Source organism: Acipenser ruthenus, chromosome 4 (genome assembly GCF_902713425.1).
Source record: "Acipenser ruthenus chromosome 4, fAciRut3.2 maternal haplotype, whole genome shotgun sequence".
Taxonomy (NCBI): Eukaryota; Metazoa; Chordata; class Actinopteri; order Acipenseriformes; family Acipenseridae; genus Acipenser; species Acipenser ruthenus.
This window is the reverse complement of record NC_081192.1, coordinates 55,804,598-55,830,486: the sequence shown is the minus strand read 5'-3', so window position 1 is coordinate 55,830,486 and position 25,889 is coordinate 55,804,598. Positions and strand designations below refer to the sequence as shown.

General features: G+C 38.2%; 1 protein-coding gene and 1 long non-coding RNA gene across 9 annotated transcripts in view; one reads left to right on the top strand and one right to left on the bottom strand.

Moving 5' to 3' along the window:
- ptpn2b (protein tyrosine phosphatase non-receptor type 2b) overlaps positions 1-2,497 on the bottom strand; it is a 153,356-nt gene extending 150,859 nt beyond the window's left edge. For 6 of the 7 annotated variants that reach the window (XM_059022574.1, XM_059022573.1, XM_034000684.3 and 3 more), the window contains exon 1: positions 2,204-2,497. In XM_059022574.1, the coding sequence (XP_058878557.1) occupies positions 2,204-2,260 (57 nt within the window). In that variant the 5' untranslated portion in view covers positions 2,261-2,497. The remainder of the gene's footprint in view (positions 1-2,203) is intronic. The other variant, XM_059022576.1, reaches the window with a different exon arrangement.
- A 147-nt stretch (positions 2,498-2,644) lies between these two features.
- On the top strand, positions 2,645-5,169 carry LOC117399325 (uncharacterized). Of its 2 annotated transcripts, XR_009328489.1 has the most exons (4): positions 2,645-3,305; positions 3,630-3,708; positions 3,868-3,951; positions 4,108-5,169. It is a non-coding gene; the product is annotated as an uncharacterized LOC117399325 (long non-coding RNA). The 2 variants fall into 2 exon arrangements; XR_004544078.2 differs by lacking the exon at positions 3,868-3,951.
- The last annotated feature ends 20,720 nt before the right edge of the window (positions 5,170-25,889 follow it).

Sequence of the window (25,889 nt, the reverse complement as noted above, 5' to 3'; positions counted from 1 at the left end):
TATGGCATCTTATGAATGACTTTCCTTTTTTATTTACATTTTAAACCGTTTATAGGCAAAACCATAACAAAACATAGAATTAGTGTGTTTATGCAGAGCAAAAAAAGTAGAGTGGCAAAATACAGTTTGCCTTCCCTGTGCTCTATGGGTCAGGTGGTCTCAATCAAGTTACAGTTCAACAGGAGAAAAATATACTAAAAAGGTCACAAGTCATCAAGTACGTGCGAAAACATTAGTTTTACAACCCCCCACCCCCACAATTTTTTTTGCCATTTCTACACAAATCATAGGAATGGACCTGAGAGAGGTAATTTTGACTGACTTCCGTCTACAGACGGAGCACTTTCACCCATGCAATTCAAAGTAGCTGAATTCACGAGCTGTTGTTTCGTTAATATGTCGAATGTTTGGGCTACTCAGATCTGCTCTCTTAGGTTTCTTAATATAGCAATTTTGGTGTTGAAATTATATTATATTAATTATGTTATAATACATGGATGAAGACTATATTTGCAACCTGAGCCAGTCGGAAAAAAAAGGCATACTACCACAGTACTGATGTCAAAAAGTGCTAATTCCTCTAGAGGAAAATATACTTAAACTTTGACCCACCCATTAGACTCCTTGAGACCATCACTTTCAATTAAAAAACAAAATGTTACAATCACTCAAACACCCACAGTACAGAAATGTTGATCAACAAAATGAGAATACCTTAAAAAAATGATGTAAAGCTGGCACATTCATATCCCAGAGAAACTGGAGGACAGGAAATTAAAACAAGGTAAAGGCAATCATCCAAATAAAGTTGAAGCACTATTCAATGTCACATAAATTGAAAAATGCAACATTTCGAAATCTAACATGAAATAGTGTACTGCTATTATGGCTTCCGGTAGACCTGCGATATAATTGTGTAGTTGTTTTCTTGATTAAATACGTGTTAAATAAAATATGTAAACTATGCTCATGTAGTTTTTTGTTTTTTTTGGTTGGTTTTTTTAATTGTCTCAATGCTAAAATGATATGCAAAACTTTTGGCCATAGCTGTAGATTTGACTGATATATGTGTCATTGAATTTTAATTAGGAGCCCAGTCCAGGTAGTGATGTGCTGGGTTGACCACGTAAACACCACCATATGCGCTAGTTCATAAAATTCGCTGTGAAAGTATTCCCATTGCATTTGTGCACATAATTTTTACCTACCACCTATAGAACATATTTTGTTTTTTCGCTCGAATAAATAAACTAAATTTCGCCTGTTAACGTCAGTTGTCGAGCTTTTTTATACGCAGTTTTTGCGCATAAACAAAGTTTAATGGAAACATAGCTATTGATAATATTTGGGAAATGTTATTTCCAGAAAGGTGGTGCTTTGCACGTATCAGAGTACTGCTTGATAAAATGGGTGCTATTGCGTCATGTAAAATTCCATTCAAAGAAGAAAACACATTTTCATAAGTGTTTCTGTATCTTTAAATGTTTATTGGAAAAAAGTATTTCATATTCTGTATTTGTTTCTCAGTTCAAAACAACATGTGACTAATAGATATCTGCTTTTTAAATCTAAATCGAATGCCTCTTACAATTCATAGTAAATGCTAATTTTTATACCAAATAGCCTGTGCAGCACTCTATTTACAACACAATTGCTTAACCTTCAACAGCTAGAGGTGGCAATATGAGCTAATATGCAGGAAAAGAAAAGGGGATATATTTATTTATTTATTAGATTTAAAAATGTATTTAAATAAAACACATTTGTTGTTTTAAATTCTAGCCACAGCCGTTCGAACTACATTTATATGCGCGTTCACGCATGCAACCCTAAACGGAACCATTCCCAAAAATATAAAATCTATTTTCTACTGCTTAACCTGAAGATTATCAGTGTATCTGACAACTCAGTGGCACTATGGAGAGAGTGTGATTTTATAGATCTTAGACAAAGGCTGTGCTGCTTTTAATATTTCTGCTGGGAAGCGCATTCCAACTTCACTTACTGCTCTCAATCGCTTCAAACCCAAGACGCACACACAAGTCTTACCAACGTGAACTTGCTATGTTTATAGTACTCGGACAGGCCTTTCAGCCCGGTGCGCGCTCCTGTAGCAGATAGTGGCTCAACTTCCAAGTACAACGCCGAAAGCAATTCAAACATTAATATAAAAAATGTACAGAAGAAAACAACAGATACTTACCATGTAAAGACTCGACCACTGACCCACAGAATCCATATCTTTAAACTCCTGGTCCATTATTATTTAATATAAATATTCAGTTCAGCGTACGTCGTCTAACTATTCACCAGACCGGAAAGAAACAAACTGACTCTGTGTGCTGACATCAGCAGTCAGACGAGACGTCTTCCAGCGCATGCGTATTCACAATTTCCTGACTACAGCCAAACATAATCCGTACAGCATAAATGAGGTAGAACATGATAGTGTATCATTTTCAGTTGGCACAGTGTGTGCCAGAACCTCCCATTGAAGTGTATACTAACCTTTGGAATGCAATGTGCCTATATGTTTCCTGTTGAGTTACATACCCCAAAATAGTTCTAAATTGTACGGAAAAAAAAATATATATATATATATAGGGCGACTTACACTGTGTTATATATAGTACCCTGTGAGGTACTTAATTTAAAGGTCATAGGTCGCAGGGCGACTCAGAAATGCAAAATTAAAAATTAATCTTGCATTCAATTTTAACGGTATTATATATTATCGTTAAAACGCTGTGCATAAACATTTCATTTTTGTTTAGAAGCTCAAATGTTAGATTCTGACTGTGGTTTAAAAATTATCATCCACCTGTACGCATGCATGATTTTCATATTTTGGGATTTTTCCTGGTCGCTTATGTCAAGAGTAAAAAACTGAACAAATGTTTGTGGCCAATGCATACATACAAATTGTAGGTTCCCAGTCTCAGTGTGCAGCACAAAACTCTAACCAGATATTATTCCTATATACCAATACTCGACTCTGCATTTACTTCCGTCACGCTGAGCGCAAATGACTATGGGATAGAGATAGGTCGGGAGATTTTAACGTCTAACCGCTTCGGCTTGCAGGGCAAAACAACTTCTGGTATTAATTAAGTAGCTCGTGCGCTGGGATATTTTTGCTGTTTGTTGTTTTAACATCATCCATGGATCGGCGATTTTTATTACGCAGTCTCTGGTCCCTTTTCTAAAGTTAGACACAGCTCGTAAGCAAACATTCCAAGACCAAATGTTCAAAGCTGAAAAGGTGTACAAATTCTTCTTTGGGAAGTATATTTTTAACTACAAAGGTTAGTGTCAGTTATTTTAAAAGTACACTTTTACAAAACTATTAACTGGCGTTTTACATAAATAAAAAATATATATAGAATGTCAATTTAGTGCTATGTGGTAATCGCGGTTATTAATTTTGTATGTTTCTAGTGTTAGTAGTCTACTGTCCTAAGCTTCACTAACCTTTACAATTTTAATAGCTCATAAAGCATACCACCCTTCGTCTTTGGAAACAAGATTTTCCTTTAAATTAAGACATTGTTGCCATTTTAAGTGAGTCACGTTATTTACATGTTTGTTTGTTTTTTGGTTGCTGTGCTTTTTCAATCTGCACACTACAGCACAATGAAGATGAAGAGTGCACCACCTGCTGTGGGCTGTAAGAGTTCTCTTCAGATGTGTCATAGACCCAGAACACAGGTAAATTACTGCATATAACATTCCATGAGTCTGTAACTATAATCCACAAGCCTAAACAAACAAGGATTACAAATTACACTGTACACATGCATGAAAACCTAATAAAACTTATTAAAGAAATAAAAAAAAGTACTTTTCTTTTCTCGGGAATCCATCCAGAGTCTGTTGACAAACTGGTTGTGAGAAAGCCAAAGACATCTGGCACAAGTGGTGTAAAATCAACACTGTACAGAGCATATCCAGGTTAGCCAATATTTCTATTAGTATTAAACCTATTGTTCAAGGCTTCTCAAGTTGTAAAAACTGAATTAGAATTATAATTAGCTTTGCTTATTTCATTCATCTGAGTCACCTATACATGTTTCTCTAACCCAAGTACCTTCATTTTCTATGTTTCAGGACCCCTTCCAGATAATCTTGTGTTATCTGTGGGATCTAACCTCAGCAGTGTCAGACCACAACCCCAGATTTAAAAAATTGTTCATGGTTTGGCTGGAATTATAATGGTGGAATTCAAATTTGCAGTTCTGTGCTTTCATACCAGTGCCCACCGATTGCGAGTGCTGAGATTACCAGGCATCCAGATGCACCATTGTTTCCACACCTCCCATTAACTGGATATAGTTTTTAAAATATTTTGTTTGTCCTAAATTGCCAGCAGTTCTATAATTTTGAATGTATCAAGTTAACTCACAAATTATGATTAATAATTCTGAAGGCTACTCGAGAACAGTCCAACTTCCCACTCTGGGTCAGTATGCGTCAGCCATGAGTTACATCGAGCAGATTTCATGAAGCTTGTCATGCTCAGGGAGAATCCTCTAGCCAATCTCTTGCAGCTAGGATTATTAAGGGAACTCAGAAGACAGGTGCAATGAAAAGGGGACTTGAACTGAGCCAGGAATCTTACAGCAGTGTGCGGGCATGTTTAATGTGAATGTCCTACCTTGTGGTTTGATAGTGCACCCAGATGCTCCACATGTTGGGACCAGCCCGGAAAAGTGTGTGATCCTACTGTATACCCTCCCTTTGGTCTTGTGGAGGTAAAATGCCCAAATATAGAGAATGTTTCGGATGTAACATACATCAAGATTATTGATGGTCAGGCAAAACTAAAGAAAACACACAAGTACTACTGGCAAGTTCAAGGACAGACAGCTGGCTGTTATTGGCCTTGCATGGTGTGACTTTGTCACAGGCACCAAAAGTGACCTTACTCTAGAGCATGTTGTTAGAGATGATGCCCTAATTAAAGTAATGAAGGATAAGCTTGATGTATTTTACAACAAAAAAACTACTTAGTCTGGTCTAAAAGACACACTGATAATTATAATGTAGTGTAATCATTTGTAGTGTAAAATTAATTTAATCTAATTGTTTGCAGTTCCCATTTGTAAAATAAGCCATAAAAAGTAATGTGATTTTTTAAAAATTGTAATAATAAAACAACTTTAAACTTCATGTGTGCTCTCTGTCTCAATGTCATGGTTTGCAAAGGGTGTATTGTTCAATTATTAAAGTGTTGATTTTTTTAACTTATCAGACATTTGAACTCTGAATAAAATGTAGCAAAGTCATTGTTATTGATATAACCCAACACAAGATCGCAACAAGAATAGAATTGGGAAGTGTAAACAGGAAAATGCCTATTCATGACTGGTAGAATATACTAACATGATGGAATACGCAGTGTATTATTATACAATATAGGCAAATCAGCTTTGACAATTAGAAATGTATGGGACTAGAATAAGAACATAAGAAAGTTTACAAACGAGAGGAGGCCATTCAGCCCATCTTGCTCGTTTGGTTGTTAGTAGCTTATTGATCCCAGAATCTCATCAAGCAGCTTCTTGAAAGACGCCAGGGTGTCAGCTTCAAAAACATTACTGGGAAGTTGGTTCCAGACCATCACAATTCTCTGTAAAAAAGTGCCTCCTATTTTCTGTTCTGAATGCCCCTTTATCTAATCTCCATTTGTGACCCCTGGTCCTTGTTTCTTTTTTCAGGTCAAAAAAAGTCCCCTGGGTTGACATTGTCCATACCTTTTAGGATTTTGAATGCTTGAATCAGATCACCGCGTAGTCTTCTTTGTTCAAAACTGAATAGATTCAATTCTTTTAGCCTGTCTGCATACAACATGCCATTTAAACCCGGGACAATTCTGGTTGCTCTTCTTTGCACTCTTTCTAGAGCAGCAATATCCTTTTCGTAACGAGGTGACCGGAACACAATATTCTAGGTGAGGTCTAACATTACTTCCCTTGATTTAAATTCAACACTTCTCACAATATATCCGAGCATCTTGTTGGCCTTTTTTATAGCTTCCCCACATTGTCTAGATGAAGACATTTCTGATTCAACATAAACTCCTAGGTCTTTTTAATAGTTCCCTTCTTCAATTTCATTATCTCCCATATGATATTTATAATGCACATTTTTATTGCCTGCACGCAATACTTTACACTTTTCTCTATTAAATTTCATTTGCCATGTGTCTGCCTAATTCTAAATGCTGTCTAGATCTTTTTGAATGACCTTTGCTGCTGCAACAGTGTTTGCCACTCCTCCTATTTTTGTGTCGTCTGCAAATTTAACAAGTTTGCTTACTATACAAGAATCTAAATCATTAATGTAGATTAGGAATAGCAGAGGACCTAATACTGATCCCTGTGGTACACCACTGGTTACCTCGCTCCATTTTGAGGTTTCTCCTCTAATCAGTACTTTCTGTTTTCTACATGTTAACCACTCCCTAATCCATGTGCATGCATTTCCTTGAATCCCTACTGCGTTCAGTTTGAGAATTAATCTTTTATGCAGGACTCTGTCAAAAGCTTTCTGGAATTCGAAATAAACCATGTTGTGTGCTTTGCAATTATCCATTGTCAATGTTGCATCCTCAAAAAAGTCAAGCAGGTTAGTTAGACACGATCTCCCTTTCCTAAAACTCTGCGGAGTGTCTCCCAGGATATTGTTACCATATAGGTGATTTTCCATTTTGGATCTTATTATAGTTTCCATAAGTTTACATATAATAGAAGTCAGGCTTATTGGTCTGTAGTTACCTGGTTCGGTTTTGTCTCCCTTTTTCTGGATCGGTATTACGTTTGCAATTTTCCAGTCTGTCGGTACAACCCCTGTGTCAAGAGACTGTTGTATGATCTTGGTTAGCGGTTTGTAAATAACTTCTTTCATTTCTTTGAGTACTATTGGGAGGATCTCATCCGGCCCAGGGGATTTGTTTATTTTAAGAGCTCCTAGTCCCTTTAACACTACTGCCTCTGTTATACTAAAGTTATTTAAAACTGGATAGGAACAGGTCGACATGTGGGGCATGTTGTCCATTTCCTCCTTTGAAAAAACCTGTGAAAAGTAATCATTTAATATATTTGCTATTTTTTTTCTTCATCTATGATTTTGCCATTTGTGTCTCTTAGACATTTATCCTCCTATTTGAATGTTCTCATGCTGTTATAATAATAGCCCCCTTAGCAATATTGATTTCTGTCTCTCTCCTGGCCTTTCTAACTTCCTTTTTGACTTGTGTTTGCAGTTCCAAGTTCTCTTTCTGTGTACTTTGTTTTTTGGTACCTTTTAAACGCTCTGTAAAGTGTCTTTTTTCGCTGCATATTTTTTAAAATTGATCTATTAAACCATTTTGGCCATTTTGCTTTAGATTTAGATTTGTCTACTTTTGGGATGTAATTGTTTTGTGCCTCTAGTACTACATTTTTAAAAAACAGCCATCCTTTTTCTGTGGATGTTTTCGCTATTTTACTCCAATCTACTTCTGTTAGTCTCTGTTTCATACCTTCATAGTTTGCTTTTCTAAAATTGTAAACCTTAGCTTTAGTCACTACTTTTGGGGTTTTAAAAAATACTTCAAATGAGACCATGTTGTGGTCTGAGTTTGTCAATGGCTCTCTGACCTCTGTTTTAGTTATTCTGTCTTTGTTATTTGAAAAGACTAAATCAAGTCATGCCTCCCCTCTAGTCGGTGCTTTGACAAGTTGTGTTAGGAAGCAGTCATTTGTCATTTCCACCATTTCAATTTCGTTCGTCGGTGCTCCACACCGGGTTCTCCCATTTTATACGGGGGAAGTTGAAATCTCCCATTAGTATGGCTTCTCCTTTTCTACACAGATTGGCGGTCTATAGCATGCTCCTATTATTATGACCTTTGAATTTTTGTCCATTATTCTGACCCATATTGATTCGGCGTTGTTTTCTTTGTCCTGATTTAACACCTGGGCTTCAAGACTATTTCTTATGTATAGCACTACCCCTCCGCCTCTTCTGTTCTGCCTGTCCTTCCTATACAGTGTGTACCCACTAATATTATATTCGTCTCCATCACTCTCAGACAACCAAGTTTCTGTAACACCTATCACATCATAGTTACTTGTTAGTGCAGTAGCGTCAAGTTCTAACATTTTGTTTCTATTATTTAATAGTTGTCTTACCTGAGTTGTTGCCCTTTTTTTGATGTGGTCTCCCTTCTGTTTTTTTGTTATCTCCCCCCTTCCTTTCTAGTTTAAATGCTTCTGGATCTCCTCAAGGATCCTTTCTCCGAGTAGATTGGTTCCCTTTTTGTTTAAGTGCAGTCCGTCCCACCTAGATAGATAGTCCTTGTTGTAGAATGTGCTCCAGTGTTCAAGAAAGGTGAAGCCTTCCTGTGTGCACCACGATTTCAGCCATGCATTTTGATTTTGTATTTCCAGCTGTCCATACGGTCCTTTGCAAGGTGCCGGCAGTATTCCAGAAAATACCACAGTTTTGGTCTTGTCTTTTAATTTCCTTCCTAGCTCTCTGAATTTGTTTTGCAGGGATATTGGCCTGTCTCTTCCAGTGTTGTTTGTATGGCTGGAGCCCCATGAAGGGGAGCTGCCGGCCACGAAGAAGGGGGTGGGAGGTCAGGAGACCAGCTCCCCCAGCTGCACTTTCGTGGCAGGAGAAATTATGGTCAGAGCCCCACAGAGGGGAGCTGTCGTCCATGAAGAAGGGGGGGAGGTCAGGAGACCACCTCCCCCCGCAGCAATTTCACTGCAGGAGAACGGGTGGCCGGAGCCCCACGGAGCGGAGCTGCCGGTCTTGAAGAAGGGAGGTCTGGAGACCACCCCTACAGCTGTTTGGGTGGGAGGAGGACATCCCACCGTGGCCGCCACCTTTGGCCCGTTGCTGCCCCCATTCCTGGGCCGGGACTGCTATTATTATTATTATTTATTTATTTGTTACAAGATATCACATTATACATTATTTCACATTATACAGATATCACATTATTTTTACATACAATTACCCATTTATACAGTTGGGTTTTTACTGGAGCAATCTAGGTAAAGTACCTTGCTCAAGGGTACAACAGCAGTGTCCCCCACTGGGGATTGAACCCACAACCCTCCGGTCAAGAGTCCAGAGCCCTAACCACTACTCCACACTGCTGCCCTATCCGTGCTAGCCGTGACTTTGGGGACTAAGGGGGAGGTGGCCTTTTAAGGCCACCTCCCCCTTGCTGCACACAAGGGGGGGCATGTGTGGAGGAGTGTCCCGCCCCTATATTTATATGTGCACTGTTTATTATTATTTGCGGCGCGGATAAAAGCGCCGCGTATTTGTTATTGTTTTAATATTTTAAAAATCTCGTGAGGATGCGTGACTGATCAGCTAGTGATTTATTTAGCTGGCTGACAGTCATGCATCCTTATTAAACTCATGCAGACGGTGACCATCTCCCGAGTTAATTCATTGATTAATTGTTGCTAATCGGGAGATGGTCACTGTATATAAACCTGCAGTTCTCTACCCTCGGGGGGAGTGTACAGAGGAGAGTACGGGAGCGGAGAGAGCGTAGAGAAAGAAACAATTGCTATATAGAAACTATACTTGTTTCGTTATTGTTTATTTGTTTGGCCAACGCACGTTTTTGTTTGTTGTTTTGTTGTTGGTTTAAACCTTTTGTTTTGTTTTATTATTTAATAAAAGCACTGAACGCCATAACGTTCAGTTACACCACCATCCATTGCCTTTGTTTACTGTTACTTACTGGTCCGTGACATCACTACTCACACATCACTGCAGCAACAGCTCGGTCACAGGGACATTCAGAACAGAAAATAGGAGGCACTTTTTTACAAAGATAATTGTGAGGGTATGGAACCAACTCCCCAGTAATGTTGTTGAAGCTGACACCCTGGGATCCTTCAAGAAGCTGCTTGATGAAATTCTGGGATCAATAAGCTACTAACAACCAAACGAGCAAGATGGGCTGAATGGCCTCCTCTCATTTGTAAACTTTCTTATGTTCTTATGTTCTTAAGTATGCTTTGGGAAGACACATGGAATACATGCAGGTAAGGCACAGGTAGATCAGGGCACACATGGACAGACATTTAGCCCATACATAAAAGAATACGTGAAAGAGCATGCAGCAGTATATTTCCAACAATGAAGATGATGAACAAGACCAATAATGGCAATGAGTTGTTGCAGATGTGACTTTTGGGCTGATAAGGGAATGGTCACAATGCCCTTGAAGTTGTACAAAGAGCATTTTAATGTAAAGTAGAGCGATGAAAAAAGAAGCCAAGTTAGAAGCAACAATTGTGTGAATGTTGGGCCCCAGTACCTTTCCATTTGTGCCTATTTGCTTGTTGCTTGACAAGGTTGCACCAATTGCTTCTCCTAACTTGGGCTTTTGTGTTTGATATCACCACTTTAAATGGCTGTTGCGTTTTTCTAACTTGTTTTTTTACACTGATGTTTTTGTTATAGATATCACTTTTTACTTCATCAAATAATGAATAAAGCGAGGGAAAGATATTCGAGAATGTGTATAGTAAATAGACAGACAGACAGACAAGAGAGTAATAAATAGAGTCAATATGAGAGAAATGAAAAAAGATTTGAAAGTAAAATAATGGTAGAAGGGACTTTTGGACAGTATTGAAAGTGTAAACATTGTATTCTTATAGTTGCGTCAGTGGTGAAAACAATATGTCTATTTTGGTAGGTATATATATATATATATATATATATATATATATACAGACGTGCTCAAATTTGTTGGTACCCTTACAGCTCATTGAAATAATGCTTCATTCCTCCTGAAAAGTGATGAAATTAAAAGCTATTTTATCATGTATACTTGCATGCCTTTGGTATGTCATAGAATAAAGCAAAGAAGCTGTGAAAAGAGATGAATTATTGCTTATTCTACAAAGATATTCTAAAATGGCCTGGACACATTTGTTGGTACCCCTTAGAAAAGATAATAAATAATTGGATTATAGTGATATTTCAAACTAATTCGTTTCTTTAATTAGTATCACACATGTCTCCAATCTTGTAATCAGTCATTCAGCCTATTTAAATGGAGAAAAGTAGTCACTGTGCTGTTTGGTATCATTGTGTGCACCACACTGAACATGGACCAGAGAAAGCAAAGGAGAGTTGTCTGAGGAGATCAGAAAGAAAATAATAGACAAGCATGGTAAAGGTAAAGGCTACAAGACCATCTCCAAGCAGCTTGATGTTCCTGTGACAACATTATTAAGAAGTTTAAGGTCCATGGAACTGTAGCCAACCTCCCTGGGCGCGGCCGCAAGAGGAAAATCGACCCCAGAGTGAACAGAAGGATAGTGCGAATGGTAGAAAAAGAACCAAGGATAACTGCCAAAGAGATACAAGCTGAACTCCAAGGTGAAGGTACGTCAGTTTCTGATCGCACCATCCGTCGCTTTTTGAGTGAAAGTGGGCTCCATGGAAGAAGACCCAGGAGGACTCCACTTTTGACAGAAAAACATAAAAAAGCCAGACTGGAATTTGCTAAAATGCATATTGACAAGCCACAATCCTTCTGGGAGAATGTCCTTTGGACAGATGAGTCAAAACTGGAGCTTTTTGGCAAGTCACATCAGCTCTATGTTCACAGACGAAAAAATGAAGCTTTCAAAGAAAAGAACACCATACCTACAGTGAAACATGGAGGAGGCTCGGTTATGTTTTGGGGCTGCTTTGCTGCGCCTGGCACAGGGTGCCTTGAATCTGTGCAGGGCACAATGAAATCTCAAGACTATCAAGGCATTCTGGAGCGAAACGTACTGCCCAGTGTCAGAAAGCTCTGTCTCAGTCGCAGGTCATGGGTCCTCCAACAGGATAATGACCCAAAACACACAGCTAAAAGCATCCAAGAATGGATAAGAACAAAACATTGGACTATTCTGAAGTGGCCTTCTATGAGTCCTGATCTGAATCCTATCGAACATCTATGGAAAGAGCTGAAACTTGCAGTCTGGAGAAGGCACCCATCAAACCTGAGACAGCTGGAGCAGTTTGCTCAGGAAGAGTGGGCCAAATTACCTGTTAACAGGTGCAGAAGTCTCATTGAGAGCTACAGAAAACGTTTGATTGCAGTGATTGCCTCTAAAGGTTGTACAACAAAATATTAGGTTAGGGGTCCCATCATTTTTGTCCATGCCATTTTCATTTGTTTTCTTATTTACAATATTATGTTGAATAAAAAATCAAAAGCAAAGTCTGATTTCTATTAAATATGGAATAAACAATGGTGGATGCCAATTACTTTTGTCAGTTTCAAGTTATTTCAGAGAAAATTGTGCATTCTTCGTTTTTTGTGGAGGGGTACCAAAAAATTTGAGCACGTCTGTGTATATATATATATATATATATATATACAGTACAGTACTGTGCAGAAGTTTTAGGCAGGTGTGAAAAAATGCTGTAAAGTAAGAATGCTTTCAAAAATAGACATGTTAATAGTTTATATTTATCAATTAACTAAATGCAAAGTGAGTGAACAGAAGAAAAATCTACATCAAATCCATATTTGGTGTGACCACCCTTTGCCTTCAAAACAGCATCAATTCTTCTAGGTACACTTGCACAAAGTCAGGGATTTTGTAGGCATATAGTCAAGTGTATGATTAAACAATTATACCAAACAGGTGCTAATGATCATCAATTCAATATGTAGGTTGAAACACAATCATTAACTGAAACAGAAACAACTGTGTAGGAGGAATAAAACTGGGTGAGGAACAGCCAAACTCAGCTAACAAGGTGAGGTTGCTGAAGACAGTTTACTGTCAAAAGTCATACACCATGGCAAGACTGAGCACAGCAACAAGACACAAGGTAGTTATACTGCATCAGCAAGGTCTCTCCCAGGCAGAAATTTCAAGGCAGACAGGGGTTTCCAGATGTGCTGTCCAAGCTCTTTTGAAGAAGCACAAAGAAACGGGCAACGTTGAGGACCGTAGACACAGTGGTCGGCCAAGGAAACTTACTGCAGCAGATGAAAGACACATCATGCTTACTTCCCTTCGCAATCGGAAGATGTCCAGCAGTGCCATCAGCTCAGAATTGGCAGAAAACAGTGGGACCCTGGTACACCCATCTACTGTCCGGAGAAGTCTGGTCAGAAGTGGCCTTCATGGAAGACTTGCGGCCAAAAAGCCATACCTCCGACGTGGAAACAAGGCCAAGCGACTCAACTATGCACAAAAACACAGGAACTGGGGTGCAGAAAAATGGCAGCAGGTGCTCTGGACTGATGAGTCAAAATTTGAAATATTTGGCTGTAGCAGAAGGCAGTTTATTCGCCGAAGGGCTGCAGAGCGGTACACGAATGAGTGTCTGCAGGCAACAGTGAAGCATGGTGGAGGTTCCTTGCAAGTTTGGGGCTGCATTTCTGCAAATGGAGTTGGGGATTTGGTCAGAATTAATGGTCTCCTCAATGCTGAGAAGTACAGGCAGATACTTATCCATCATGCAATACCATCAGGGAGGCATCTGATTGGCCCCAAATTTATTCTGCAGCATGACAACAACCCCAAACATACAGTGAAAGTCATTAAGAACTATCTTCAGTGTAAAGAAGAACAAGGAGTCCTGGAAGTGATGGTATGGCCCCCACAGAGCCCTGATCTCAACATCATCGAGTCTGTCTGGGATTACATGAAGAGAGAGAAGCAACTGAGGCTGCCTAAATCCACAGAAGAACTGTGATTAGTTCTCCAAGATGTTTGGGCCAACCTACCTGCCGAGTTCCTTCAAAAACTGTGTGCTAGTGTACCTAGAAGAATTGATGCTGTTTTGAAGGCAAAGGGTGGTCACACCAAATATGGATTTGATGTAGATTTTTCTTCTGTTCACTCACTTTGCATTTTGTTAATTGATAAATATAAACTATTAACATGTCTATTTTTGAAAGCATTCTTACTTTACAGCATTTTTTCACACCTGCCTAAAACTTTTGCACAGTACTGTATATATATATATATATATATATATATATATATATATATATATATATATATATATATATATATATATTGATATTTACAGTGCAGTGAAAAAGTATTTGCTACATCTGATTTTCTGTATTTTTGCACATTTTTTGCATTTGGTCAGATTTCTTTGTGGGTTGTAGTAGTATATAGAGGGAGTCTGAGAGAAAAAATGACAGTCAGAGCCATATTGTCCAAATGGAGAAAGTTTGGGACAGTAGTGAATCTTCCCAGGAGTGGCCGTCATGCCAAAATCTCTCCAAGAGCAAGGCGTAAAATCGTCCAGGAAGTCACAAAGAACCCTTGAACAACATCCAGGGATCTGCAGGCCTCTCTCGCCTCGGCTAAGATCAGTGTTCATGACTCCACCATCAGAAAGACACTGGCCAGAAATGGGATTCATGGCAGAGTAGCAAGGCGGAAACCATTGCTCACTAAGAAGAACATGAATGCTCGTCTCAAGTTTGCCAAAAAACACCTGGATGATCCTCAAGAGTTCTGGAACAACGTTATATGGACAGAGGAGTCAAAAGTGGAACTTTTTGGCCGACATGGGCCCCGTTATGTCTGGCGAAAACCAAACACTACATTCCACAGTAAGAACCTCATACCAACCATCAAGCATGGTGGTGGTAGTGTCATGGTTTGGGGATGCTTTGCTTTGAACCTTGAATTCTGCTCTGTATCAGAGAATTCTACAGGAAAATGTCAGGCCATCCGTCCATGAACTGAAGCTGAAGCGCAGCTGGGTCATGTAGCAAGACAATGATCCAAAAGACACAAGCAAGTCTACATCATAATGGTTGAAGAACAAGACATTTAAAGTTTTGGATGGCCTAGTCAAAGTCCAGAGCTAAACCCCATTGAGATGTTGTGGCAGGACCTGAAACGAGCAGTTCATGCTCGAAAACCCACAAATGTCACTGAGTTGAAGCAGTTCTGCATGGAGGAGTGGGCCAAAATTCCTCCACGACGCTGTGAGAGACTAATCAATAACTACAGGAAGCGTTTGGTTGCAGTTATTGCTGCTAAAGGTGGTTTAATATTGAGTCTAAGGGGGTGTTTACTTTTTCACACTAGGGCATTGGGTGTTGCATAACTTTCTTTAATAAATAAATGAAATATGTATAAAGTTTTTGTGTTATTTGTTCACTCATGGTCCCTTTTATCTAATATTAGGTTTTGGTTGAAGATCTGATAACATTCAGTGTCAAAAATATGCAACAATGCAGAAAATCAGACAGGGGGCAAATACTTTTTCACGGCACTGTACATAGGTACAAAACTACAATATTATGTATGGTTCAAAAGGTACATATGCATGTCAGTGTTAAAGGGTAGTATACTAACACATTTTAATGCTGGAAAAAACATTATTCTCCTTGATAGAGTGGTGTTATGAACTTAGGCTAATGTAACGCATTTGTAAAGCATTAGATCTCTTCATAAAAGGACATATACATGTCCTTTGCATTTGTTGGCCATGGTTTGACTTCAATAAGTGCATCATTTGCATGCACCCTTTTTCCAGTAGCACCCACAGCAAGAACAGACACATAGCGTCCTGAAGTAACACCCTGTCCTTGGTGTATGATAATGGAAGCTAATTGGTAATTCCTGTTGTCCACAGTAATTTTGCTCTTCTGCACAGCAGTAAACTTAGCATTGTGTCACTTTGTAATGGTCCCGTCTGGTTTGGTTTCCCAGAGCATAAGTTGGACTGCAATCATTCTTCCTGCTGATTGAATAAGTTCACGTTTCATGATTGGAGAAGTTTTGCATTGGCTACATTTGCTACCAGGAATCATTGCCCATTTGCCATTTCTACAAATGAGTTCTTCCAAACACATGGAATCTGTACCAGCAGGTACATGTAGAGGATAAACATGCAACACATCTTGGTTTGATGAGCAGTAGTTACATCTAGTACATAGAATGTCATGACTTATTGTGACTGAAACCATGCAAGATACTTCAGGACAAATTTCAGAATTTGGTGAGAAAATGCAACATCTATTGAAACTATTGAAAGGTTCTCCTAAGAAGTGACAAATATCCACAGTAGTTAGAGACGCAGTGGATGGCAAGTGTTCCTATTTGTGAACAAAGCTCCTGATAGCCTCTTGTTTACTGTGTTTTAATAAATCCTTCAGAGGTTGCAAGTGAAGAAGGCACTGTAATGTTGCATTTGCATCACATGAGATGAAACTGGGGTTGCTCAAGCCTCTGAATGGATGTGTAACTGCAAGTGTTCTCTTAGAAGATTGAGGCTTTTGCTGTTCCTGAACATTAATGATGGCTCAGTGAATGAAATGCACACAATCTTTTACCTTGTGTCCTTTGTGCGTGTTCGTCTCCTTCAAGCTTATCATAAATCCCTCTGAGCCAATGGTACTCTTCAACTGCAGTTTGACATGCATAAATGCAGGTGGGGTCAAAGTTGATAAGGTGGATACCGCTTAAGGAAGTAACTGTGGAAAGTGCAACAAAGGTTTGTCCATAGGAGAAAATGGAGTTACCAAGATCCATCCTAACTGTTTTTAGAGTCATACCCTGGCATTTGTGAATGGTGATTGCATGAGCACCAATGACTGGGAACTGCTCTCAAACAAAGTAGACTCTATCCATGATTTCAAACTCTGTGCCTAAACGTTGAAAGGTATGGGTGACTCCATTGTTAAATATGATGGTTATGGTTTTGAGCATACTTGTGTTTTCCAGATAGTAGGAAATTGATGAGACCAGTGGCAATGTCAATGTTCTTGCGAATTTGCTTAATACAAATGTGATACATTTACTACCAAACTAAATACAAATGCAAATATGTGACAAATGCTAAATGGACTTCAAATACTTTTCCATACAACAAATGTTAATTTATTAATATGAATTTGGCAGAGGCCTTTATCCAAGGTGACATACAAGGAAAGCAGTTTATATAATAACATCATAAACACAGTAATCACGTAGTTCATAATCATTAACAGGTATGTACCAATATAGGAAGCATGTTACATAAAACAGTGTTTCCCAATCCTGAGGACCCAGTGTTTGCTGATTTTTGTTCCAACTGGGCTTTAAATTACTGAATTTAACCCTCAATTGAATGAAAAAAATGTCTAATCAGAGCATTTGAATTATTAGTAGCTCTTAAATGGCTTGCTGCACAGGCCTCAATTAACACTAATCTAGGACTACCTAATGTTAACTCAGGTAAGGTAGTCCAAGATTAGTGCTGATTGGGGTTTGTGAAAGCAACCAAAAGAGTTGGATATTTCAAGTTATTTCTAACATTGCATTAAGTCACTAATTGTTAGTTCAATTGGAGGATCAATTTAATAATTGAGAACTCAGCTGGAACACAAACAGCAGACACAGTAGGCCCGCAGGACCAGGTTTGTGAAAAACTGACATAAATGATGAGATATATGTATATATTTATATATGTGTGCATTGCACAATTATTATTTTTACTTGTTTTGATTGTTATGCTTAATAAACATGAAGTTCTCAAAAGTGTCCTTTAGTTTGCATCTTTCAGGTTGAACAACTTTACCAGCAATACTGAAGAGTCTCTACTTTATTATGAGCATTATTATTGAAAAGTATTTAAAATATTTTTGAAGCTTTCCCATGATTTTAAATTCAAATTCAAATTCTTATATTTCAGAATATACATATAACAAGTCAAATGCAAATAGTTCAGCAGATTGCATTTAAATTATTATTTATTTTTTTAGCAGACACCCTTATCCAGGGCAACTTACAATTGTCACAATTATATCACATTATGTTTACATACAATTACCAATTTATCCAGTTGTTTATACTGAATCTAGGTAAAATAGGGGAATACTCTTTTATTGAGATTTTACATTTTTTTACATTTACACCCATTCGTTTTTTCATTCATTTTACATTTCTTTTAAAGATGACATTCATGCATACAGACATACATTTTGTTTTAAAAGCATTTAAAATACATTTAAAAACACCAAGACAATTGTGCTTTGTACATGGTTAAAACAGACACAGATTAAAATCAACATGAAAAAAACCTGTGCTGTTTTAAAAGTGACTGGAAAAAAAGAACCATCTATAAAAAACCAGTGCTTGTGAGGGCCGGGGAGTGCTCTCTAAAAAGGTTCAAAAGTGAACATAAAACTAGATCTAAAACAGGGACAGGGGAAAAGGGACAGTGTATAAAACAGTGAGTTAAAATTCTAAAATTTTAAAACACTTAAAATGTAACTTTTAATAGTTAACATTAAAAATCTTTTAGATACATAAAACAAAACAAAACAAAAATCAAATAAAACATTCAAAATAAATCAAATCAAAATCCATAAAACTGAAACAAAAAGACTACATAAAACCAGGGCACCGTTCAAAAACGGTCATGCCAGCTAAAAAGGGCGGAATGCTGGCATGACAAAATAAATAAAAGGCTTAGCGGTGCCCCGTAGTCCCGCTCCTAGGAGCTAGCGGTTCCAGTTTTTTCCTTTATTCCATCTTCACGTCCTGAAGTCCGGCGATCCTCCACTCCGCGCAGGCCTTGTCCTTCCCGAGGGTCCGGATGTCCAGAATTACAAAGTCCTTGATAAGAGTTTGTGCCCTTCTGGTCGTGGTGATAGTGTCTAGCTCCTGCTTGTGATAGACACAGACGTTACGGCCTTCCCACAGGATCTGCTTGACAACATTGATGACACGCCAAACGCACTTAGCTGTGCTGGTAGTGATTCCTCCCGCAGGCCCATAGAGCACAGTCTCAGCGGTCATCTTGGCCGTGTCAGCAAACCTGTTTAGGAAGACAGAGACAGAGAGCCAGACACTGCCAGCCACATCACACTCCCAGAAGATATGGGCTGGTGTTTCTCTCTTGCGGCACTTTGCATAGGGGCATGTTTCTACTTGGGCTAGTCCCCTCCTGAACATGAACGCTCGAGTGGGGAGTGCACTGTGGACGGTGTTCCATGCTATATCCTTCTGGACATTACTGAGGCAGCTGTGAGACACATTCTCCCAGATTTTTTGGCTTTGGGTGAGGGAGAAAGTAGCTACTTTTTCAATTTCCTGGGAACCGGCAAGATATTTAGTTACAGCCTTGTATTCCCAGGAGGCCAATTTTGCTTTATCTAAGCCCAATTTATATATAGTGTCCCTTAAGGTTCTATAATACAATGGGGGGTCCCAGGAGTACGGCACGGTGTTATCAATAGTGCAGAGGCCCAAGGCCCTGAGACAGGTGGCAAAATAGAAACGATTCATGTAACATACCTTCCTGTCCAGGGCCTGGATGTTCTTGATAGTTTGCGTGAGCCCCTGCACTCGGGTGAGCTGCACAACGTCCGGGACCCCCTTACCTCCCTTCTTGTCGGCTTTACTCAGAGTGGCTCGCTTTACCCTCTCCATCTTGCTGCCCCAGATAAAGCGGTGGATAATGCGGTCCACCACTTTTTTGGTGGTCCTGTCTGGGGGAAAGATTTTTCCTACATAAGAGAGGATGGGGAACAGTATAGACTTGGTTATTAATACTCTACCCGTCATTGTTAAGGATCTTGTGCTCCATCCGCCAATCTTTTTACGGACCTGGTTAATGGCCGCCGTCCAGCTCTGGGCCCCCGAGCTATTGTTCTCGAAAATGAGGCCCAGAATCTTGATTTTGTCCTTTTTGACAGGGTACATGTCCGACAGTTCCCTATCTACCTGCCAATTTTTAGACACGTAGACTTCGCTCTTGGACTTATTAATCACTGCCCCGGTCGCCGTGCAGTACTTCTCAAGGATATTACTAATCCGAGGTACCGACGATGTGTTGGTGCAAATGAGTGACACATCGTCCATATATGCTGTTGTTTTGACCTGGACCCCGTTGGATCCAGGCAGCTGGAAACCAGTTATATTGGTATCCCTACGAATTGCCTGCAGGAGGGGTTCAATGCACACGACATATAGCAGTGGGGATAGTGGGCAACCCTGTCTGACCCCTGACTGGATAGATATTTTACCAGTCAGGTGCCTGTTCACCAAGACTCGGGTACTAATGTTTGTATATATGGTTTTAACCCACTCCCTAAGTCCAGGAGCGAATTTCATCTGGTCCATCACTTTGTACATATATTCATGGCTTACCCTATCGAACGCCTTCTAAAATAGGGGAAACTGATATAAAGAAAAAACTACTTCATATAATTCAAGAAAACAGAAAAATTGTTTAAGCACATATAGTACAGTGGCTAACATAAGAGTGTGTAATGAGCAAAACCAGGTGTTTGACCTTCATACATTTGGGTAAAATGTTGTGTTTGTGAAATAATAGAACAAAAAGTATAAAAGCTACACTGTAAAACACTTGTCTTTTTGAATGTAATAGATGTTAACACAGGTTCGAATTGTAAAGGTTTTAGGTTGTTGGAGCCTACCCATAATGCACCTATATAATGGTTGATATTAATATTACAGAGAACTCTAAAAAACTATTTATAGTCATTTTAGACGTTAACAAATGTTACCACTACATTCTTTGGACTTATATCATTATTTTCAGACCAAATAAAACATAATTAGGAATAAGGATAATCTTTTTTCTGTTAAAACTGAATGTATTTTAGTAGTTAACATATAGGATTAGCCGTTCTAAAAAACCTATTTAATGTTATTTTAGAAGCTAAAAAATGTTAGCATTACATTCTGTGGATTAACAGGATTATTTTAAAACCAAATAAGATGTAATTAGGAGTAAGGGTCCTCTTTTTCTTTTAAAACTGAATATATTTTGTGGTTAAATGCTGAGGGGTTTCTCAGGACTAGTAAGAAATTATAGAGAAAGAAAGTGTTATGGGGAACATGGTGAAAAAAAATCTGTCTTCTGACCAAGGGGAGAGAAGCAGCCATAGAGAAGAAAAGGTTAAAAAAAAAAAAAAAACTTTTTTGACCTAGTTAGAGATTCTTCTTAAATAATAGCCTTAACTAATATCCTTCAGAGGAATACATCTTACATAAAGGCTTCTTAATCAATATGTAAGATTTTACACTATTACACTGAAAAATAACCTTATCTAACTGTGAAAAGTCTATTGAGCCTGTTCTTTTTTCAGGGAGGTAGACTTGAGGTGGGCTGTTCATTGTGTAATTATTTATTTTTGTATTATTTATTTCTTAGCAGACACCCTTATCCAGGGTGACTTCCAATTGTTACAAGATATCACATTATTTTTACATACAATTACCAATTTATACAGTTGGGTTTTTACTAGAGCAATCTAAGTAAAGTACCTTGCTTAAGGGTAATGCATGTATTGTTCCCACAATGCTGTTGGCTGATATTCGAATACAGGATCTTTCTATCGACTGTATACAGGTTCTCTAATTATTTTCAAACAAAAAAGAAAGAAAGAAAAATCTTTCAATATCTGCTTCATGTTTGTGTGTAAATTGTAATTCTTTAATAATATAATTACAATTATTTTAGTTAAGATGAAAACATTTACAAAGCGATGAAATTAATAAATACACAAATAAATAAATACATGTTTGCTGTTCAATTATATTCTATAATTGTAGAAAGTGTTCAAGAGTTTGTTACAAATATTTTAGTTCAGATGTAAGCAGCGACAAACTATGGACGCTTTTCTTTGAACTGAGGTCAAAAACTGTTTTACAATCACAAATACATGTGATTACAATCACAAAGACATGATGTAAAAAAAACATGTTTTTAGTACAGTATTTCAGATTTTACTGGGGAATAGGCAGCTACAAATGTGATATGGTTGTCTTTTTATGATACACTTTATATGATCTAACATGATATTGCCTGTATGTTATAATGTTCAGGATTTTACTGTATTTAAACTAAGTATTTGCATTATTTTCATTTTAGATCTAGAAACAAAATGACATACTAAAAATACCTGAAAATCTTATCAAACATCTTTGTGGTATATTTCATACATGTGGATAGAAAAATAATTCTCTACAAAAGTTATTTGGGCCTCTTTTATTTTGGAATTGTTTATTTTCTGTCAGATTAAGATTTCTTGCCGTCAAATTATAATAGATATGTTATAAAAGAAGAAAGATTAAACCAAGCATACATTACCCTGTAGAATGACTAGGCATTTACAAACAGTATGAATGAGAACAACAAAGCATATTGCATAAAGAGGATACAAAATACCCTTTACAAAGGGAATCATTTCAACCTTCACCACAGTATGTATAAAGAAAATCAGCATATCTCTAAACTAGCTGTTTTAAAACAGAAAGCTTCCTGTTAAAAGTAACACCACAATCAGCATATCTCTAAACTAGCTGTTTCACATTCTTACAGAATACAACCCCCAAAGAAAAATATATTTAGAAGCCATGCGACAAGCATACAAAGAAGCAGGACCCATATACACGTGTACTTTATTTTAGGCTAAATAGATTCCTTGTATTGGCTCTTCTGTTTATGTTTGACACGTCTGTGGCGTCAGCATAACTGCGGATCAGGCAGCACAAGTCCAGAACAGTTGAATAGGGGTGCCGACACCGCTTTCAACTATTGAGGATGTTTCCTGTCTTTGTAAAGCACGTTCATAAAACACCTTTGCTTCATTTACATGTTAAGATCTCAAACAAACCCCCCAGGCTGTTTTTGACCCATGACCACGATGAAACTTTTTTTTTTTTTTAACCCCCCACGCACGCCCTAGGTATCTCCACTTGGTCGTTCAGCAACGCGGGTGTACACTTTCAATCGGAGGACTCTTTGAAACGCCATAGGTAATTTAATGTTTTTGTGTTTTACTTTGTCTTTGTTTTCAGTTAATGTTCATTTGTTTTTAAAAGGCGATCTTTCAGTATAGTTTAGTGTAGGTTACTTGTATTCATTCTTTCTTTCTTTATTTTAATTAAGTCAAGCTATCCTATCTATATATTTTCTGTTTTTCAGTGATGCCAAAGACTAACTCCTCAGACATAAAGTAATATGAATGCAATGTTCTATTAATACCCAGCCGTATTGTAATTTTTAAAGTAAAATGGTAAGTTTGTTTAAATTATTGATTGTTGGCACTGGGTAGCTTGTAACTTTTTAATTAGACTGGCGATCTGTGTACTAAGACAGACCCATTTTATACAAAAAAATATCAAAATTGTGGTCATTTCTAACTCAGATTTTCTCACTTATTTTGCTCAAAAACTCTTACAAACTTTTGTCAACAAACCTTACACTTCTGCAAATGGCATGTAGGTCTGTGGTTACTGTAATCCACATCTGTACTGGCAGGGTTTAGGCCCCAGGGGAGCCCTGTGGCATGCCTGTCTTCATTCATTGCGCGAGGCAAGCTCCCATATTTATCCCTCTATGACGGCTGCACGTTCGAGAAGCCCACCCCTCACTCCGAAAAAAAACCTTTTGTACTCAGAATACTTTACGAATAAATTAAGTGAAACAATAAAGATGTTTTTTGATTTAGATAATAAAACTAACTTTTTTTTAAAAATTTTTGGCCCGGTTATTTTTAGTACTTCAAGTGCGAGTTTGGAGAAAGAAAAAAAGTAAAAACGGCATCTGTATATGCTTTGCTGTCGTGCAAAATCAAATACAGTAGACCTGTTTACTGTAAAATAAATGAGAAGAAAGTAATAAAGTGGACTATAGGTTCTTATAGGCCTTCAATTTAGGCCGCTAAGATTTCAGTTACTAAAGACCCTTTATTTTATTTATTTATTTTTTAAAGACTTGAGTAGGTAGTATATTTGCTAAAAAAACGATTTTTATACTATATTTTTATAAATTAGTAAAACGATTACTATAAGCAAGTTTTTTCATTTTAAAATTCTTTACACCCTCTCACAACCAGGTGTTTGTATGCTAATATTCTCATTGTGTTGTTACGTCTGTGGTACAGAGACAAAATAAACAAGTCTAAATAATTAAATACATAAATATAATTACAAATTGGGTAGTTTTATTTTTATGATGCTGTTTCTAATGATGAAGTTTGGGGGTAGTGATTGCTGTGTGTGTGTTTGGCCTGTTAATAGAAAGTTTATGAAGGAGGGGATAGTGATGGTGTTAACAGGGGTGCTTTGTAACCTATAAGAATGGAATTACAGTCTAAATAAGTGTACAATAAAAATGGTTAAAACAAAACCGATAAAGCCCAGATTACAACAGAAGTAAAGATAATTACTGAAATGCAATTTCTTGTAACTTATTTTTAAACAAAAAAGCTGTCATGCATCTTCAAAAAATATGAATATTTAAAATTACTATTTAAAGAAATACACAGTAGTCAACTAATATTTGGATGAATTAAAATAAATAAATAAGTGGTGTTACTTTTAACAGTAAGCTTTCTGTTTTATAACAGCTATGTTACTGTTTATTTAAGTGCTCTTACTGTAGCTACATTTTTCCTACAAAAATCAAAATATGTTCCATTAGTTTGAATTTGAACTGTATGGTGTGCAGAATAGCAGTTGATAAACATGATAATGCTATAAATAATGTTAAAAAAAGAGTTATATTATGTACTGGCTGTGAAAGTTTTCAGAGCTTCTCTGAATTTACTATTCATAATCATAGTGAACTATTTCTGTTCTGTACTGGTGATACTTTATTAATGCATTTGATAAACTCATTAGCATTAAATGAAATGGTAAAAGAAAAAAACGTGAAGGATAACGTTTATAGACCTGCCACTGTTAAATCTGTTTTGACCAAGTAAGTTAGCTGCAGTTCTGTACTTGGCCCTGACGTGCTCCTGCAATACAAGCTTACTGCATAGAGTTTGCAAGCATCATCTATTACATGTACATAAAACGTGTATTTTAATCATGAAAAAGTGATTAAGAGGAACGTTAGGTTACTTACCGTAACCCTGGTTCCCTGAAAAAGAAGACGACCACCAACATTAAGTATGGGATATTCCATGCCCTAGAGGTAGGTAATACTGAGCTCTCTATATCAGAGTTGCTGAAGGCCCCTTCCTGTGATGACGCACTCGGTCACGCCTACCGAGGGTACAAAACCGTCACTCACCGGAAGATCTCCCTCTTTTTCCGCCGAACCCGTGAGGGCGACCGAAGCGACCTCATGGTTGATGGTTGTCTTCTCTTTCAGTGAACCAGGGTTACGGTAAGTAACCTAACGTTCCCTTTCAAGTCGAAGACGACCACCAACATTAAGTATGGGATAATGTATACCAGAGCCGTCACGAGGGAGAAGGAACGGCAGCATATGAGGGACACACAAGCGCTGTCTAACCCAGAGGTTAGCGGTGTGAACTTACACCCTCAAGGACCCTTGTGCCCACAGACGGCACAGCAGGATCTACCATATTAATGCGGTAGAATCTGGTGAAAGTATGCAGCGTAGCCCAGCTAGCCGCAGTACAAATATCAGACATCGAAGCGCCCTTAAAAAGGTCCCACGATGTAGCCAACCCTCTAGTCGAATGCGCAGCTACTCTACCAGGTGGGGGTAACCCAGCACCATCATATGCAGTCGACACCGTGTCTGCAATCCAGCGTGACAGACGCTGCTTAGAGGGGCTGTCCTAGGGTCTGTGTTCCGTGACAGACAAAGAGCTGGTCAGATTGACGCAGCGCTCGTCCTAAGCACGTAACATCTCAATGCACTGGGCAGAGAAAATTAAATCTCTCATCCTCCGTTGAAGCAACGGAGGTGGATGAAAAGACTCCAGTGCCACAGACTGGTTAATGTGGAAAGCTGTAATCACCTTGGGAAGGAAAGCGGGGTTGGTGCGCAGCGACACTCCGCTTCCATCCTCCCACATGCGCATGCAGGAGCTGTGCACAGACAGCACCTGTAGCTCACTGATCCGCTTTACTGAGGTGATAACTAAGAGGAAGGCT